The 16,771-nt window shown below is 38.1% G+C and overlaps 1 protein-coding gene across 1 annotated transcript in view; it reads right to left on the bottom strand.

The window, feature by feature from the left end:
* The window catches only part of GRIN2B (glutamate ionotropic receptor NMDA type subunit 2B), a 458,209-nt gene that overhangs the window by 41,744 nt on the left and 399,694 nt on the right, over positions 1 to 16,771 (bottom strand). Inside the window, exon 8 of the mRNA XM_027856453.1 lies at positions 15,170 to 15,399. Coding sequence (XP_027712254.1) covers positions 15,170 to 15,399 — 230 coding nt within the window. The remainder of the gene's footprint in view (positions 1 to 15,169; positions 15,400 to 16,771) is intronic.

Below are 16,771 nucleotides of genomic sequence, written 5' to 3'. Positions count from 1 at the left end.
GTCCGAAGCAACTCACTGTCCTTTCTCTTCTAGTCAACTCTTCCCGGGATTTCTCCCAAATCAAGAAAGCATTATATCAGATAGAAGGTCCCTCGGCTAGGCTCTCTGGGTTTACCACTCTTCACAGCTCGACTATTGATTGCCAAGCCTAGTCCTTCTTTGAGACCACGATTGGCTCTTTTCTCTACTGCCAGGGATCAGGCTCTTTGCAGCTTCCTCTTTCCTGCCTCTCTGTGTCTATGGCTGTTGTCTGACTTTGAGTCTCTGCTCCCTGCCCTAAGATACAGACTCAGTGCTTGTTTACAAAGTGAATATCTCTGCTCCCTTAAATGTGCCTCAAACTTACTGATGACTCCTGAACTGGGCAAAAAGTTCTGATGAAAAGTTTCGGTATGAAAGGAAATAAAAATCTCTTCTTCCATCTCAAGAACAATTGGGTCCTTCTGGGGGGCCATTTTTTTTCTTTATTGCAGACTGCTGCTGGATGGCAGCCCAGCTCTAATTTAGAGTTAGTGAATTCAGCTATTTAAGGGCCTACAGGGCACGTCCAATCTTACTCCAGCATTGTCCCTTTAAATCTAATCACTCTTTCACATTTCATAAAGATATAACAAACAGGGTGTCAACATATCACAGTACTCCTATAAGACATAAGTACAGCTTCACCTTTGTTATCTGCCCTGTGCTTTCTACAGCTTGTTAGAGGGAGAAGGGAAAATCAGTTCTACACTATATTTTACATTTTAACTAAAAAAAATAAAAATCAAGTTCCTAGCAGGCATAGGGCTAGGAAAGTTCATTGGCAATGCCAAGAAAGCACTATATCTAAAACATCTTGGCTTGAATACTTTTTCTAGGAACAGATTGTTGACTATCTCCTAAGACAAATTGTTTGAAGTCTAGATTGTTCTAGTCATTAGAACATTCTTCCTTATGTGGAAGGTAGTTAGATGGCTCAGTGAATAGAGTGCTGGGCCTGGAGTCAGGAAGACCAGAGTGCAAATCCAGCCTCAGATACTCAGTAGTTGTGTGGCCCTGGGCAAGTCACTTAACCTGTTTGCCTTAATCCACTGGAGAAGGAAATGGCAAATGATTTTAGTATTTTTGCCAAGAAAATTCCATACATTGTCACGAAGACTCAGACACAACTGAGCAATTGAAAGACCTTACGTGAAAGTTATAGGAGGTAAGTTTTGGACTCAGAATGACAATATGTGAATATAGGTGTCATATGCCTCCTCCTTCCACAAAATTGTTTTTTCCCTTCCAAGTTAAAAATCCTCAGTTTTTTCAACTATCCTTCATATTTCAGATCTTCTGATTATCCTTGTCAGCATTCACTGGATGTTTCCCAATTCACCACTGCTCTTCTTAAAATGTGGTGCCCAGAATTGAACACAGTAATACATGGTTGGGCTGAAAAGCTCATATTGGGGCTTTTATAGCCCTTTGTCAGGATACTATACTTTTATGACTACATTATTCTTTTGTTTGTTTGTTTGTTTGTTTTACAATCACATCACTTCTCCCTCCACCTTCCCCGCCTATAGATCTCACCAGGTACTAGGAGTTGAGAAAAGCAAGCCACCTAGGGAGCTTTTTCCTCTGCTCCAGTCCACCCCTTGCTCAGATTCAACTAGGATCTTACCTCTCCCCAAACTTTCTGCCATGTCCCCTTCCCCTTTCCCTTTCCTGGCTAGACACTGACTCTACCTTCCCTCACCCCCAATCCTACCTCTTCAGGAAAGAGCCTGAGTGCTCTCCTCCTACACTCAGGCCCATTCTCCTCCCAACCTATGTGGGCTTGAGCAGCTTCTCTCCACTTTCCCAGACCATCCATGACATAAGGCAAACATGGCTGTTCACACTCCTTTAGTGAGTGGGAAAATCACCAACTACAACCCTTGCAGTAAGATGGAGGAACACTTGGAATTATCATTTGACTTTCCACTGCCGCCTAAAGACTATGGACCTCATCACTGGCCCTCCCATTTGCCCTATATTTGAATCTTTCTATATGTGTTGTCTGTTCTAATTAGAATGAGATGTCTTTGAGGGTAGGGACTGTCTCACTTTTCTATTTATATTCTAGCATTTAGCACAGTGCTTGTGACATAATAAGTGATTCTTAATAAATGCTTTTTCATTAATTAATCAATTAATGCTTTTACTGGGTTCATGTTGGTTTATGGTCAACTAATATTCTTAAATCACAGATTTAAAACTGGAAAAAGCCTTAGAAATCATCTAGTGTGAGGGTTTCTTAACTTGGGGTCTGTGAACTTTAAAAAAAAAGATTATTTGATAACTCTATTTCAATATTATAGGTTCCCTTTGAAATCCTATGCATTTTATTTTATACATTTAAAAACATAATTATGAAGAGTTGAAAAGGTTGCACCAGACCTCCACAGGAGTCCATGACACAAGAAAAGGTTAAGAATCCCTTATTTAGGCGCAGATAAGTGGCGCAGTGGATAGAGCACCGGCCCTGAAGTCAGGAGGACCTGAGTTCAAATCTGGCCTCAGACCAAACACTTGACTCTTACTAGCTGTGTGACCCTGGGCAAGTCACTTAACCCCAATTGCCCTAAAAAAAATCCCTCATCTAGTCCAGATGCCTCTTTGTACATATAAAGAAATTGAGGCCCAGAGAAGTGTGGTGACTTGACTAAGGTAACATAGGTAAAAAGTGGTATAACCAGTATTCAGGCTGAAGTCCTATGCCTGCAAAGTCAGCGAGGTGTTGCAATGGACAGAATGCTGGACCTGGAGTGAGAAAAATCTGAGTTCATATCCATCCTTAGACACTTAACTAGTTGTGGGAAGTCACTTAACCTCTGTTTGCCTCAGTTTTCTCACTTGCAAAATGGAGATAATAATAGCAGCTACTTCCCAGAGTTGTTGTAAGGATGAAATAATGAATTAAGAATGAAATAAAATGAGTTAATATTTATAAAGCACATTGCAAACCTTAAAGTGCTAGGTAAATGCCAGCTATCATCATTATTATTTGTCTTTCCACTGAATCATGCTGCTCCTTGCTTCACGTAAATTGCTACTAAAGCAAGTTTTCCTCAGCCTGTACTTTGGTAGTTCATTTGAGGCCTTCAATGGATAACCTAACATCTGTATCCATTTTCATGTTGTTATATTAGGCTCATCTTTTTTTAAATTGAAAGTAGCAATTTTATTTGAGTTAAAATTATTTACAAAAACCCAAAGACATACTTCATGTAACTGGTACAAACTAATTTTTCCTGCCATTGGCTTTTGCTCCAAAGATCACAGCTGAGAAATATCGTATAAAATAAAAATAGGATTGGATTCAGAAAAGTACTCTACTGTTCCAATTTCCAATAGATAGTATTTATAGAAATATGTACAATGAATAAAAGTTACTTTAAAATTTGAGTTAATTTGCAAGTCAGCCTCAAGGACCCTTGAATGCAGAGTTCTCTGAGAGGTCCAAATACACAAACAAACTGCAGTTCAAAGGTGACCACTTCGCCCTACTCCCCCCCCCCCCTTATAATTCTGCATCTCTATGAGTGCTTAACAATTGGTTATTATATAAAAAAAAAAACTGTTAAACACTGAGGTAGATCAATTCCCATTCAAAACGATTACCATATAACAAAAATGAAATTAGCCCTGATTTTCTTCATTATTTCTAAGCTTTTCATTATTTCTAACCATCTTAGGCCCATCTTTTCAAATACTGATATCTTTTGGGAATTCTAATTTTATTGCCCTGTATTTTAGAAATGACTAACAGCCTTGTCCAACCTGAACCCAAACAGGAATTATTTCTACAATACCCCAACAAATGGACAACCAACTTTTGCTTCGTATACTCCAATAGTGGATAATTTACTGTCTGCTGAAGTAACCCATACTTCTCTGGGGTTGCTCTAATTGTTAGCATTTTGCCCTTATATCAAGCCTAAATTGGATCTCTACAACTTCTACCTACAGCTTCTATCCTCACCTCTTGGGAAATGCAGAAAGTGGAATCTATCTTCCACATTCTAGCACTTCAGATACTTGAAGATAACTTTTATATCTCCACTGAGATACCCATCTCCTTAAGCTAATGTTGTGGTACAATTTTCCATCCTTTAATTATCCGGGTCACTCTCTTCTAGATTAGCTCTAGTTTGTCAATATTTTTCCAGCATTTAGCACAGTGCCTGGCACATAGGTGCTTAATAAAAGTTTATTGAATTGAATGCACAAGCAGTTCCCAGAACTGAATAAAATAGAAAGATTTGTGTGTTAGTGCAAAATAATCATCTAATTCATTAATAAAAACAGAGCCCTATATCCTAATAACATGGACCTCCTTCCAGATTGATATTGATTCAGTAGTGAATTTTTTTAAGAGAAGAAGAGATATGAGAAGACACTTCTCTCTACTACTCTGCTCCACTGGGTAATATTTTATATAATGTCAGATTTGTTTTGATGGACTGGCCTATGTCATTGATTTTTCCCTCTTCTTCCTCTTTTTATTAAAATGTTTTATAAAGGAAAGCTTTTCTGGGAGGGGAGTAGAAAGAAAATCTAAGTAATGTAAAAAATCGTTAAAAAATAAAACTTTCTGGATTTAGTGATTTATGCTAATACTGTATGGCTCCCTATTTTACATCTGTGCCTCTACAATGTCATTTGTTCCTGTAGTTTTTTGGTAGGGTGATTATGATACTTCTAGCAACTGTTCAGAGAATATCTCAAGAACAATTAATGGTGAAAAAGAGGTAATATGTCCAATATTAACAGAAAAAGAGGAAATTTAATGAAAATTGAGCCCTATTTTATTAGTTATATCATATTCATTATGTACAACTTTAATGAGTACAATCTTATTAATTGCACGTAACCTATGTGGCACTCTTATTTAGCAAGTATAACCTCTTTGCAACACGCATGTCAACTTTTCCCCAATTTTTTATGGTAATTTTTATTTATTTTTTTGTTTTCAACATTTACTTCCACAAGATTTTGAGTTCTAAATTTTCACCCCATCTCATCCCTCTCCCCACCCCAAGATGGCATGCATTCTGAATACCCCTTCCCCTAGTCTGTCATCCCTTCTATCCCCCCCTTCTCTTATCCCCTTCCCCTTCAATTTTCCTGTAGGGCAAGATGGATTTCTGTACCCCATTTCCTGTATTTCTTATTTCCCAGTTGCATGTGAAAACATTTTTTTAAACATGTGTTTTTAAAACTTTGGGTTCCAAATTTTCTCTCTTCCTCCCTCCCCACCCACCCTCATTGATAAGGCAAGCAACTAAATATAGGTTATATATGTGCAGTTAAGCAAAACACTTCCATAGTAGACATGCTGTGAAAAACTAACTGTATTTCCCTTAATCCTATCCCCCCCCATTTATTCATTCTTTCTTTTGACCCCGTCCCTCCTCAGAAGTATTTGCTTCTGATTACTCCCTTTCCCAATCTGCCCTCCTCTGTATCATTCTCCTACTCTCTTGTCCCCTTCCCCTCCTATTTTCTTGTAGGGTAAGACAGATTTCCACACCCAATTGAGTGTGTATGTTATTCCCTCCTTAAATCAAATCTTATGAAAATAAGATTCACTCATTCCCTCTCACCTTCCCCCATTTCCCCTCCACTGTAAGAGCCTTTTCTTTTCTTTTTTTTTTTTTGTGGGATAATTTACCCTGTTCTACCTCTCCCTTTCTCCTTCTCCTAGTATATTCCTCTCTCATACCTTACTTTTATTCTCCAGATATGACTCCTTCATTTTCAACTCACCCTGTGCCCTCTATCTATCTATCTATATCTATATATACGTACATATAATTTTTCCCCTCCAACTACCCTAATACTGACAAAGGTCTCATGAGTTACAAATATCATCTTTCCATGCAGGAATATAAATAGTTCAACCTTAATAAGTCTCTTATGATTTTCTCTTTCCTGTTTACCTCTTCATGTTCCACTCGAGAATTGTATTTGAAAATCAAATTTTCTATTCAACTCTGGTCTTTTCATCAAGAATTCTTGAAAGTCCTCTGTTTCACTCAATGACCATTTTTTCCCCTGAAGGATTATACTCAGTTTTGCTGGGTAGGTGATTCTTGGTTGTAATCCTATCTCCTTTGCTCTCCAGAATATTATATTCCATGCCCTGTAGTCCCTTAATGTAGAAGCTGCTGAGTCTTGTGTTATCCCGATTGTGTTTCCACAATACTTGAATTGTTTCATTCTGGCTGCTTGTAATATTTTCTCCTTGACCTGGGAACTCTGGAATTTGGCTGCAATATTCCTAGGAGTTTTCCTTTGGGGATCTCTTTCAGGAGGAGATGGGTGGATTCCTTCAATTTCTATTTTGCCCTCTGGTTCTAAAATATCAGGACAGTTTTCCTTGATAATTTCTTGAAAGATGATGTCTAGGCTCTTTTTTTGATCATGGCTTTCAGATAGTCCAATAATTTTTAAATTCTCTCTCTTGGATCTATTTTCCAGGTCAGTTGTTTTTCCAGTGAGATATTTCACATTGTTTTCTAATTTTTCATTCTTTTGGATTTGTTTTACAGTGTCTTAACTTCTCATAAAGTCACTAGTTTCCAGTTGCTCCATTCTAATTTTTAAGGAACTATTTTCTTCAGTAATCTTTTGGCTTCCTTTTCCATTTGGCCAATTTTGCTTTTTAGGTCATTCTTCTCCTCATTGGCTTTTTGGACCTCTTTTGCCATTTGGGTTAGGCTATTTTTTAAGGTGTTATTTTCTTCAGTATTTTTTGGGGGTCTCCTTTAGCAAGCTGTTGACTTGTTTTTCATGATTTTCTTGCATTACTCTAAGTTTTTCCTCTACTTCTCTTACTTGCTTCTCAAAATCCCTTTTGAGCTCTTCCAAGGCCTGGGACCGATTCATATTTTTCTTGGAGGCTTTGGATGTAGGCCCTTTGATTTTGTTGTCTTCTTCTGAATGTATGTTTTGATCTTCTTTGTCACCAAAGTAAGACAATATAGTCTGACTCTTTTTGTGCTGTTTGCTCATGATCTCAACCAATTACTTGAGTTATAAATTCTTTGTTAAGGTAAAAGTCTGTTTCCAATGTGAAGAGTGTACTGTCCCAAGCTTTGGGGTTTTGTACAGGTGTTTTCAGAGGTACTTCTAGGGACCTGTAAATTTTCAGTTCTGCCAAGGTGGTATGATAAGGGGCGAGGTGTTTCCTCTCCACCACCACAAAAGCTCCACAGCACTAGCGTTCCTCCTCGCCCCAGGACTGCCCCTCAGAACTGTGACCCAGATCCAAGCACTGATAAAGCAAAAGATTCCTTGCCTCAGCACTGCCAAAGAGATCATTGCAATCTCCCTCTGATCAGCCACTCGATTCACCCTCAGTCTGTGGGCCAGAAGCTCAGGAAAAAGCCATGGCCCGTGCTCCAGACTTGCGGCTGAGATCTAACTCCTCTCTCACCGCACTCACAGACTTTTCCCACTGACCTTCTAAGTTGTCTTTGGTGTTCCTGGGTTGAGAAGTCTGGAAACTGCCACAGCTGCCCACGATTCAGTCCTTTGAGGCCTGCTTCAGGGTCGCTGTGGCCTGCGTGCCCACGTGAAACTGTGCTCCTCTCCTCGCCCCACGTGATATACCTTTCCGATCAACCATCCAGGTTGTCTTGGGCTGGAAATTTGTTTCACTTTGTCTTTTTATGGGTTTTGCTGCTTTAGAATTTGTTTAGAGCCATTTTTTTAGGTATTTGGAGGGCTTTGGGAGAGAGCTCAAGACAGTCACTGCTTTCCCTCTGCCATCTTGTCTCCGCCCCCCCAATTTTTTTTAAAGTAACTATTGTAGAATACATGAAATGAAAAAGTGGGAAATTATAGGGTTGATATTTCAATTATGAAAAGGAGGTAACTGATTTTTCAATTCTATGGATCTCCCAAAAGAGAAGACAGTAGTTTATACAGGTTGGCTGAGATCAGGGAATCTTAACATGGAGTCCATGAGGCCCTGGATCAATCTGTGATATATTTCAGGGAGTCTGTGAACTGAATGGAGGAAAGATTACATCTTTATTTCCCTAACCTCTAACTGAAGTTTAGCATTTTCTTTCAATTACTTAAAAATATTATTCTGAGAAAGGGTCCATAGGCATCACTAGATTGCCAAAATGGTCCAAGATACTAGAGAGATGAGGAAACTTTGGTCTAGCTATCTTTCTGCTTGAAGTCACAGGGCTGGACCAGATAATCAAGGTACTTTCCAGCTCCATGACCTTCAGAATATAGCATTCTGGCATGTGGATTACATTTATTTAAATCATTTATTGCAGCATTTGTTTAAATCATTTATTACATTTATTTAAAACATTTTACTCTCCCAGTGGAATGTGAAAAAAATCCTACAGAAACATGAATTCTATTTTCTTTAAACAGGTCTAGATAGAAGGCTATTTGTCAATGAATGCTACACAATAAAATTAAATAATGCCTCTCAGGGTATGGCAATAAAGGAGATATTTATAGATGGGGAAATAAGTGCATGCCCTTCAACTTAAAGTGTTCACTGTTTAATTCAGTACGGGCCAACAAGGAGAAGACTCCATTTCGCTTATGCCATTTCTAAAGGCCCTTCTGTTTCTGGCCAAACTCCAAGCATAGAGCTATGGACCAGCTTAGGCAACAGTGGGCCTGAGGATTTGGGTGGGTTGCATTCTTTTGATGGCAGTGCTCCCATGGAATCTGCAGAGATATAATGACACCTCTTTTCTAAGGAAACCAAACTGATTTTAGGTCACCTTAAGGGCCATTCCTTAGCAGGCTCAGGGCTTCACTCTGGTCAGTCTATAGATAGCCAGATGGCTGTATGGTTTTTATTATTTATTAGCAGAATAACATCATGCTATTAAAAAAACTTTTATTGATGGCTTTTTTGTAATATATTCTTTTCAATATAGTCCCCTTTTTCTTCCCCTACACAACAAATTTTCCCTTGTAAAAAACAGAGTAAAAAAATTTTTTTAAATAAACAATAGTTCAATGAAAACAATCAATGCATCCACTATCTACCAAATCTAACAGGATGTACAATATTGCATACATAAGTATGCAAATTTAGCTGTTAAGGAAGGGAAAGCCAGCTACTGTCCCCTGCTCCTCCTGTTTATACTCTTTCCTTTCTGCTTGTCACATCCCAGAATCTCCTCTCCTATCACATCTTGAATCCTTAGTCTATCCATAGCTCCAGAGAGTTCCCAGGATTGGCATCACTCAGTTGCTTCCAGGTCCAACTGAGTCACAAATCTCAGGCTGCTTTGGTTGAATAGTCTCCTATTGCCTCCCTTGAACTCTGTGGCTTGTGGAGCTGACCTGTTGTCTGGGACCAGAGGATGCAGAATCAGATGAGGATAACAGCTCCACTCTGGTTTTTAATCTAGAGTTTGTTCAGAGGGTGAAGAGGACAGTTTCATTACTTGTGCCCAGAGGCCAATGCTGTGCCCTACCACATTTCCAGACAGAGATGGTCTCCAGACCCTATGGAATTCCTCAGAGACTGTAGCAACACCTACCTTGTTTCAGAAGTGCAATGGGGTTCTTAGACAGCAACCAAGGAAACTCAGCTACAACCTCCATATTAGAACCAAAGATTGTAGACCTCATAGGTATTAATATATTTCCGACAAGTTAAAACTTGGGTAGTACTTCTACCTACTAAGAGGAAAAGTGCTATAAATTTAATGGTGTATTAATCATGTCAGTCTGGTCTTGGCAATCTTGAAAGCCTGGGACAGGAAAGTAGGAGCCTGGGGTATGTATGCAAAGGTAGCCTGATAAGCAGAAACCACCAGTTATAAGCATGATGACCTGCTTCACCCACTCTCTTCTCTTTTCTTAAATTTGACTGATTGATCCCCAAAGCACTACTGGAGCAACTAGGGGAGGGGGAAACTGACCCATTTTGGAATGCCTGGGCCCAAGCTACAAGAATCCCCCCATCCACACCCTTCAGTTATTTCTGCAGCAGTTTGAGGATGCCACCTAGGTTCTTGTAGTGAATTGTGAATTCTGAAGTGTAGGAGGGAGAGGAAGGAGAAAAACCAATGATCAGCGTCCTCTTTACCCCACTGACAGGGTAATAACCAGTTAAAATCATCTGGCAGAAAGAGGGAGAGACATATCTTTCCATTTTTCCTTCATAACTGTTTCTGGAACTCCACTAACCATCATTTTTGCATATGATTCTGGCTATTCCTTTCATAATTTTCTTATTGAAAACTTCTGGGTTCTCAAAAGCCATGATGGTAGAATTCAAGCCCTGGCTGGTATTACCAAGCTAACAGGTAGTCAAGTATGGGCTCAGCATCTGACTGTATGCCTGTCATACTTAGTTAATTTTGCAGTCATATCAACAAGTGATTCATTATTTTAATCACAATAATTCATATAGACTACCTATTAGGTCATAGAGAGATTACAATATGCACACAAATGAAAATATGGGCACTTAAGCACTTAAGTATATGGCTGAGTATTATAAATTCCCCAACATAGTGTATAAGACAATAGTACAAACACAAAATAGAATTCATCTGGGTAATGTGTACAGAAAAGAAGTATTTATCATAGAATTTTCACTCTGAATACCCCTACTTGGTAATTTTTATATAAATGAGATCTTTGTACTTTTTTTTACAAAACAAAAATAATTTAATTATACACTTTGTTCCTATAAATATTTCTTCATTTGTTTGCAAACATTACTACTTCTGAAAGAATAATTTCACTTACAATCAGGTCATATTGGGATTATATTCAAAGAAAATTTGGGGAAATATTCGTCATTTTGAGTATGTATTAGTTTTATAAGACTATTAATAAGGAGACTAAAATATTTATTAAAAATAAATTTCAAATTTACTTCATTTCTAATCTCAAATTGTTTTGATGTTTTTAAATTTCATATAAATTTCATGTAAATATGTTCACATGTTGTATTGCCAAAACTTTTAGATGTTAATGAAAACTCCATGACTTGTTGTCTCTGATGCATGCCTGCTTCCTTTAGGTACTTTTGAATCAGAACAATAATCATTTTGACATTTTAAATACATTTGCTGAAAGCTTTGAATTTAATTCATATTACTTTCCCTTATACTAATATGAATTAAACATGTCAGTTATTTAAACATATTTTGGCAATTATGCAGAGTAAGTGGTATATGTATCATATGCTACTTTATTATTTCTACATTTGTAAGGTTCTAAAATGCATAAAAATACATTATCAAATGATAAACTAAATAGAACATTTGTTCATAAAGGTTTCTGTTAGCTAACTCCTTTCTACATACATAGCATACAAAATAATTTTGTGTTCCAAAGGTAGTTGTATAAATAAATTCAACCCCTTCACATCTGGGTGAAACAATTTTGCAATACAGGAGTATGTGCTACCTCTTTTCCCCTACTCTATATCTCAAAATCAGTTGACACCATCCCCTTTCTGTCCTCCTTTACTCGGATTTCTGATGGAGAGGTGACCTTTCACCCTGCTAAGGCCAATACTTGTACTCATTTACTCCTCTCTCTTCCTTGAAATTAGGCCTGAAATCATTCTTCTCCTACCCCCTGCCAATCCTATCCTCAATCTCTCCCTATCTACCGGTTCCTTCCTGCTGCTTATAAATTTGCCTAAGATCTTGCCAGCCCTTAAAAACTCTTCACTTGACCCTACCATCTCCTAAGTTATTACTTTATACTTCTCCCTTTCACAGCCAAACTCATAGAAAAAGCTTCTCATCTTTTATTTATCTCCTTTCCCTTACTCCTTACTTCACCACCAAGCTGGCTTCTGATAATGGTTCAGCTAAATTTGTTGTCACCAGTTACCAAGGATTTCTTAATTTCCTGTTTCTGTCAAGGACACCATCATCTTCTGAGCCAACCAGGTTCACCTTAGAGGCCTCCTTACCTCTTCACTCTTTCTTACCCACTATCACTCGACAAGCTGCTAAGTCTCATCATTTCTGCCTCCACAAAATCTCTTACATCTGTCCGTCCTTAGTCCAGGTCCTTATCGGCTTTCACCTGGATTACTGTAATAGCCTCCAAATTGGTCTCCCTACCAGTTGAGTCTCTTCTTGCTGAAATCTATCCTCGACAAAGTGGCCAGGTGATATTCCTAAACCACAGTTAAGATCACATTAAAGATTCCAGCGGCTCCCCAGTGCCTCTAGAATAAAATGCAAATACTCCTTCTCTGTTTGACATTTAAAGTCCTTCACAGTCAGGAAAAGCCTACTTTTCCAGCCTTCTTTATTACTCTTCTTCACATCCTCTACCTTCTACCCAAGCTGGACTACTGTTCCTTATGGATAACATTCCCTCTTTCATCTCTATGTCTTTTCCCATACTGGCCCCGAGGTCTGGAATGCTTTTCTCCCTCACCTCTGCCTCTTAGAATCCTCAAAGCCCAGCTCTAGAGACTGCCTAATCCCACAAGCTGCTAGTGCCCTACCTCCTCCCTCCCCCCACTGAAATCACTTTGTCTATATTTTTATTTACTTTTAAAACTTTTATTTTTAATTTATGGAATACAACAAGCATTTCCATAACCTAGTACAATTAAAAAGAAGATTGTACATGAAACTGCAAATCTACTATGAACCATTGCTATTCTTTTCAAATGTACAACAAAATTTTCATGTAAATTTCTCGTTTTTCTTTCTTTCCTCCTACTGCATATATTGTTTACCTTGTGAGCTCTGGTGATTTAATACAGTGCTTGGCAATTGACATACCCTTAATAAATAAATTTTTTTTGAATACTTGATGGATAAAAAAATATGGAAGGGAAAACATCCTCTATCCAATCTTCAGAAACCTAGTTCAACTAAAAGCAACAGCAGACCTTTCAGTTCATACAAGTATTATTAATCCTGTTTCACAGATAAGGAAATTGAGGTAACTAGGTAGTGCAGTGGATAAAGTGTTGGACCTGGTGTCAGAAAGACCTGAGTTCAAATCTGGGCTTGTATACTTACTATCTGTCTTAGTTTCGTCACCTATAAAATGGGGATAATAATAGCACCTACCTCCTAGAGTTGTTGTGAGGATCAAATTATATAATATCTGTAAAATGCTTAGCAAAGCTTGAAGTGCTATATAAATGCTAGTTCTTCTTCTTCTTATTATTATTAATGTCATTATTACTCACAGGACTTAAGTGGTATAGGACCAAATTAGTAATTAATAGAGCCTAGACTTAGGTCTTCTGATTTAAGTCCATTGGTCTCTCCACTATATCATGCTGCCCCTTTAGAGAATCAGTCAACTTTTGATCAGCAAAGTTTCCTATGGTTTCTTTTTTTAGCGCCATATGGGAAGTTCATGTACTGATCATGACGGACTCCTAGTTAGATGACCAAAGGAGTGTTGGGTTCTCTGTGTAATCACCCCATCCCTTAGCACATCCAGAAATAAGCTTGTTACAAGGGAAAGCCTTCCACCATATTACTTCTTAGGTAGCTAGAGTGAACAACAAGAAAGGTAGGAGCAGAGGCATTCTCTATCAGGTAGTCTATCCTCACCTAGCCTCAAACCACCAAGCCACAGAATCAGATGTTACTAGGAGCTTCAGGAAGAAATGGAATATTAAAATGAGGAAAAAGGAAAGGAATGAGGAGGAGACGGAAGGAAGAAACAAAAAAGAAACAAAAAAATATAAGCCCAAAAAAATCGATATGAAGAGAATGAAAAATTATAAGAAATCAAACTCATTCCTTTTTAAACTGTGTGTATCTTTTCCACATGCTTTTAAATGTTCCTTTAGGGAAAATGAAATAGGGATTGGACCTATGATTTTATTGGCATGAGGAGCTCCAAAGATAAGGAAATTCCCTCTACTAATGAAGGATAGCACCTTTTCAGCAATTTATAATTGTGGAGAGTTTCTTAGAACACTGGCAGATTAAGTGGCTTGCCTAGCATTATGCAAGCAGTATGTATCAGAGACCAGACCTGAACCCAGGCCGGTCTCTTTCCACTATGCCAAATGCCTCTCTTAGGGAAAATGATTCCCTGAGTCAAAGAGAAGAGAACACTAATTCCTTTTCATTCCAACTATAATGCATCCTTATATTTGCTATCTAAGTAACTTTCTTAACTATTGGGTCAGGAGATCCCAGATGATAAATTATCAGTAATAAACATGAGGTAACTAACTTGGCAGGCCAAATTCACATTTACTTCTTGAGACAGATGAATATTTTCTAAAGCATGATGAAACTGATGTCAGGAGATTTCTTAGAAGTAAAAATTCCATGATTGATTTGGAATATTCATGCGTTTACTGGAAGCTTGAGAAGGTGACAAGGATCATTAGCATCATAGCTAGAGGTGACAGGAAATCTCACATGGAAAGCTATAGCATGTCAGTCTGGTAAAATCACCAATGGGTCAGCACATACTCATCTACTAGAAATGAAAACCAAATATCTTCCCTTTTATTTCTGTACCATGCAAGCCAGCTCAGAACAGAACAGGTATAGGACCAGCCTGTTAGCATCATAGTATGTGGGCAGTCACAGAATTAAAGACCAGTTTTCATGCCCTGAAATACTCCAACACTTCCACATGAGCAGCCCTCCTGCCTAGTCTCTAGAATGTGCACAGAGAAGAAACAAAGGCAGAGTGTGCCTACTGTAACTAGGCCATCTGTGGGAAAATGTAAGCCGTAATAAGCAAGCTTCCACAGCACTGGTACAGAGGGGCAACCCTCTAATAACAAGCCAGTCCTTATCCCTAAGCTACCTAGCTGCTCAACCCTAACAAACCAATGTGCAATGACATACTAAAAGAATGGATACAAAACCAAGCTAGTTATTTGTAGCCCAGGAATCATTTGTGACACTCCCTGCATAAATCAGTAGGTTCACATAAAGACAGGAAGGGAAAACAATTATTTCAGTAGGGAAACTAATTTCTTCTGCTTCTGCCTTCCAATTTATTTAAAACTCAAGTAGGAAATGCAGATGTTAGGAAATTATTAGGATCATGAAAACTTTCAATGCTCCCAGTAGCTTGAAACATGAGCCTAATTAAAATGGGGACTGGAGGGAGAACGTAAGCAACACTTCATTTCCAGGGAGATTATTTTGGGTGGAAATGGGAGATTTTCAAAAGTATCTCTTACCTTTTTGTCACTCAGGCCAGAAACTTGGTCTACATACTCCTCTTGAATCATGAAGGCAGCTAAGTTGGCAGTGTAGCTGGCCAGGAAGATGACAGCAAAGAAGGCCCACACTGACACCATGATTTTGCTGGTTGTTCCCTTTGGGTTCTGAACTGGTACAGAGTTGTTAAATACCAGCCCCCACAGCAACCAAATAGCTTTGCCAATGGTGAAAGAGGGACCGCCTGGCTCTGTAGGGACCAACAGATAAGTTTGAGAAGTTAACATCAGTGGGACTCTTACAGCCTAGTTTTACTGATACATGCAAGAAGATTGGAGTAAGTCTTCCCTATGTGTAACTTCACTGAGACAATGTTATCCTCAGGGAAGAAATATGCTTCTTCTCTAATGATTATGGAACCCCTTCCTCCTCCTATTTTGTGGGCCCTTCCAAGGATCTCAGAACCAAATTCTTAATGAAAGAATGAAACCTCCCTAAAGCGTCCTCTTCAAGTGCTCGTAGGCATCAGTTAGACAATCTAAGTAAATGCTTGTCCCTTTTTTTGCCCTTGATACTTTTTCAGAAGACAGAATAGAGAGAAGCCCAGAGTCTGAGCACGGAAAGTGTGGGGATTGATATGGGAAGAATGGTCCCCTAATAATGAGTTTTGACCCCAGACACTAAAGAACGAATTTACTACCTATCATGAGCAGATGTAAGAAATGCAGATTTAAAAAATATTCATATTAATAACAAAAAATTATACTAAATAACTTAGATCATCACAATGGGTTACACTTGCATAGAGATTTATATTTATAAGGAAATTGTCTCATTTAAGGCTCAAAGTAGGTCTGTAAGATTGGGTAATGTATGTATTTATATCTGAAACTTGGGGAAGTAAAGAGACTTGCTCAAAATCACACAATCTATAAACTTCAGACTTAGCTCTTATGACTCTTAAGTCCCATGTTCTTTATACTCCCCCACACTATCTGCTGTATTTGCTTTCTTATATTTTCTTTGTTTCTGAAATATTATTATCACATATCAAGAAAACATGGAAATTTTTTTAAATGTCTGAATATGTTCTTTGCTATTGTCTTCTTCAAAACTTGTTTTTGACAACTAATTCTATTTATAGTCCCTGACTTGACTGCAAGTGACTAGTCCCCAGAGGAAGGGTGGAGGCTAATGGCCTTCTTTTGTTTTGTTTTTTAAATTTTTATTTATTTTTATTTTATGGAATAAAACAAGCATTTTCATAACATAGTATAATAAAAAGATGATTGCTCATAAAATTGCAAATCTATTATGCATAACTTTCTATTCTCTCTATATATTCTATATATAATAAAGTTATCATGTGAATTTCTTTTTTCCCTTTCTTCTTTTTTTTTTGATTTGTTGTTCATTATTTGGTTTATTTTATAGCATCTTAAAGCATCTATTCCAGTACAAGGCATTTAAGAGATGGTCCTACTGGCTTCTGATTTGTGTCTGGTGACCCTAATCCTTCCACTTCCCTGCCTTACGACCCTTCACAAATATACTCTGACCCCTAGACTGGCAGCATCTGTTTAGGAAACTATTAGGGAGTATGCATGGTTGGTTGTCCAATC

The sequence above is a fragment of the Vombatus ursinus genome, unplaced genomic scaffold (assembly GCF_900497805.2).
Source record: "Vombatus ursinus unplaced genomic scaffold, bare-nosed wombat genome assembly UNPS02011431.1, whole genome shotgun sequence".
In the NCBI taxonomy this organism is placed as follows: Eukaryota; Metazoa; Chordata; class Mammalia; order Diprotodontia; family Vombatidae; genus Vombatus; species Vombatus ursinus.
This window is presented reverse-complemented; position numbering and strand designations above follow the sequence as displayed.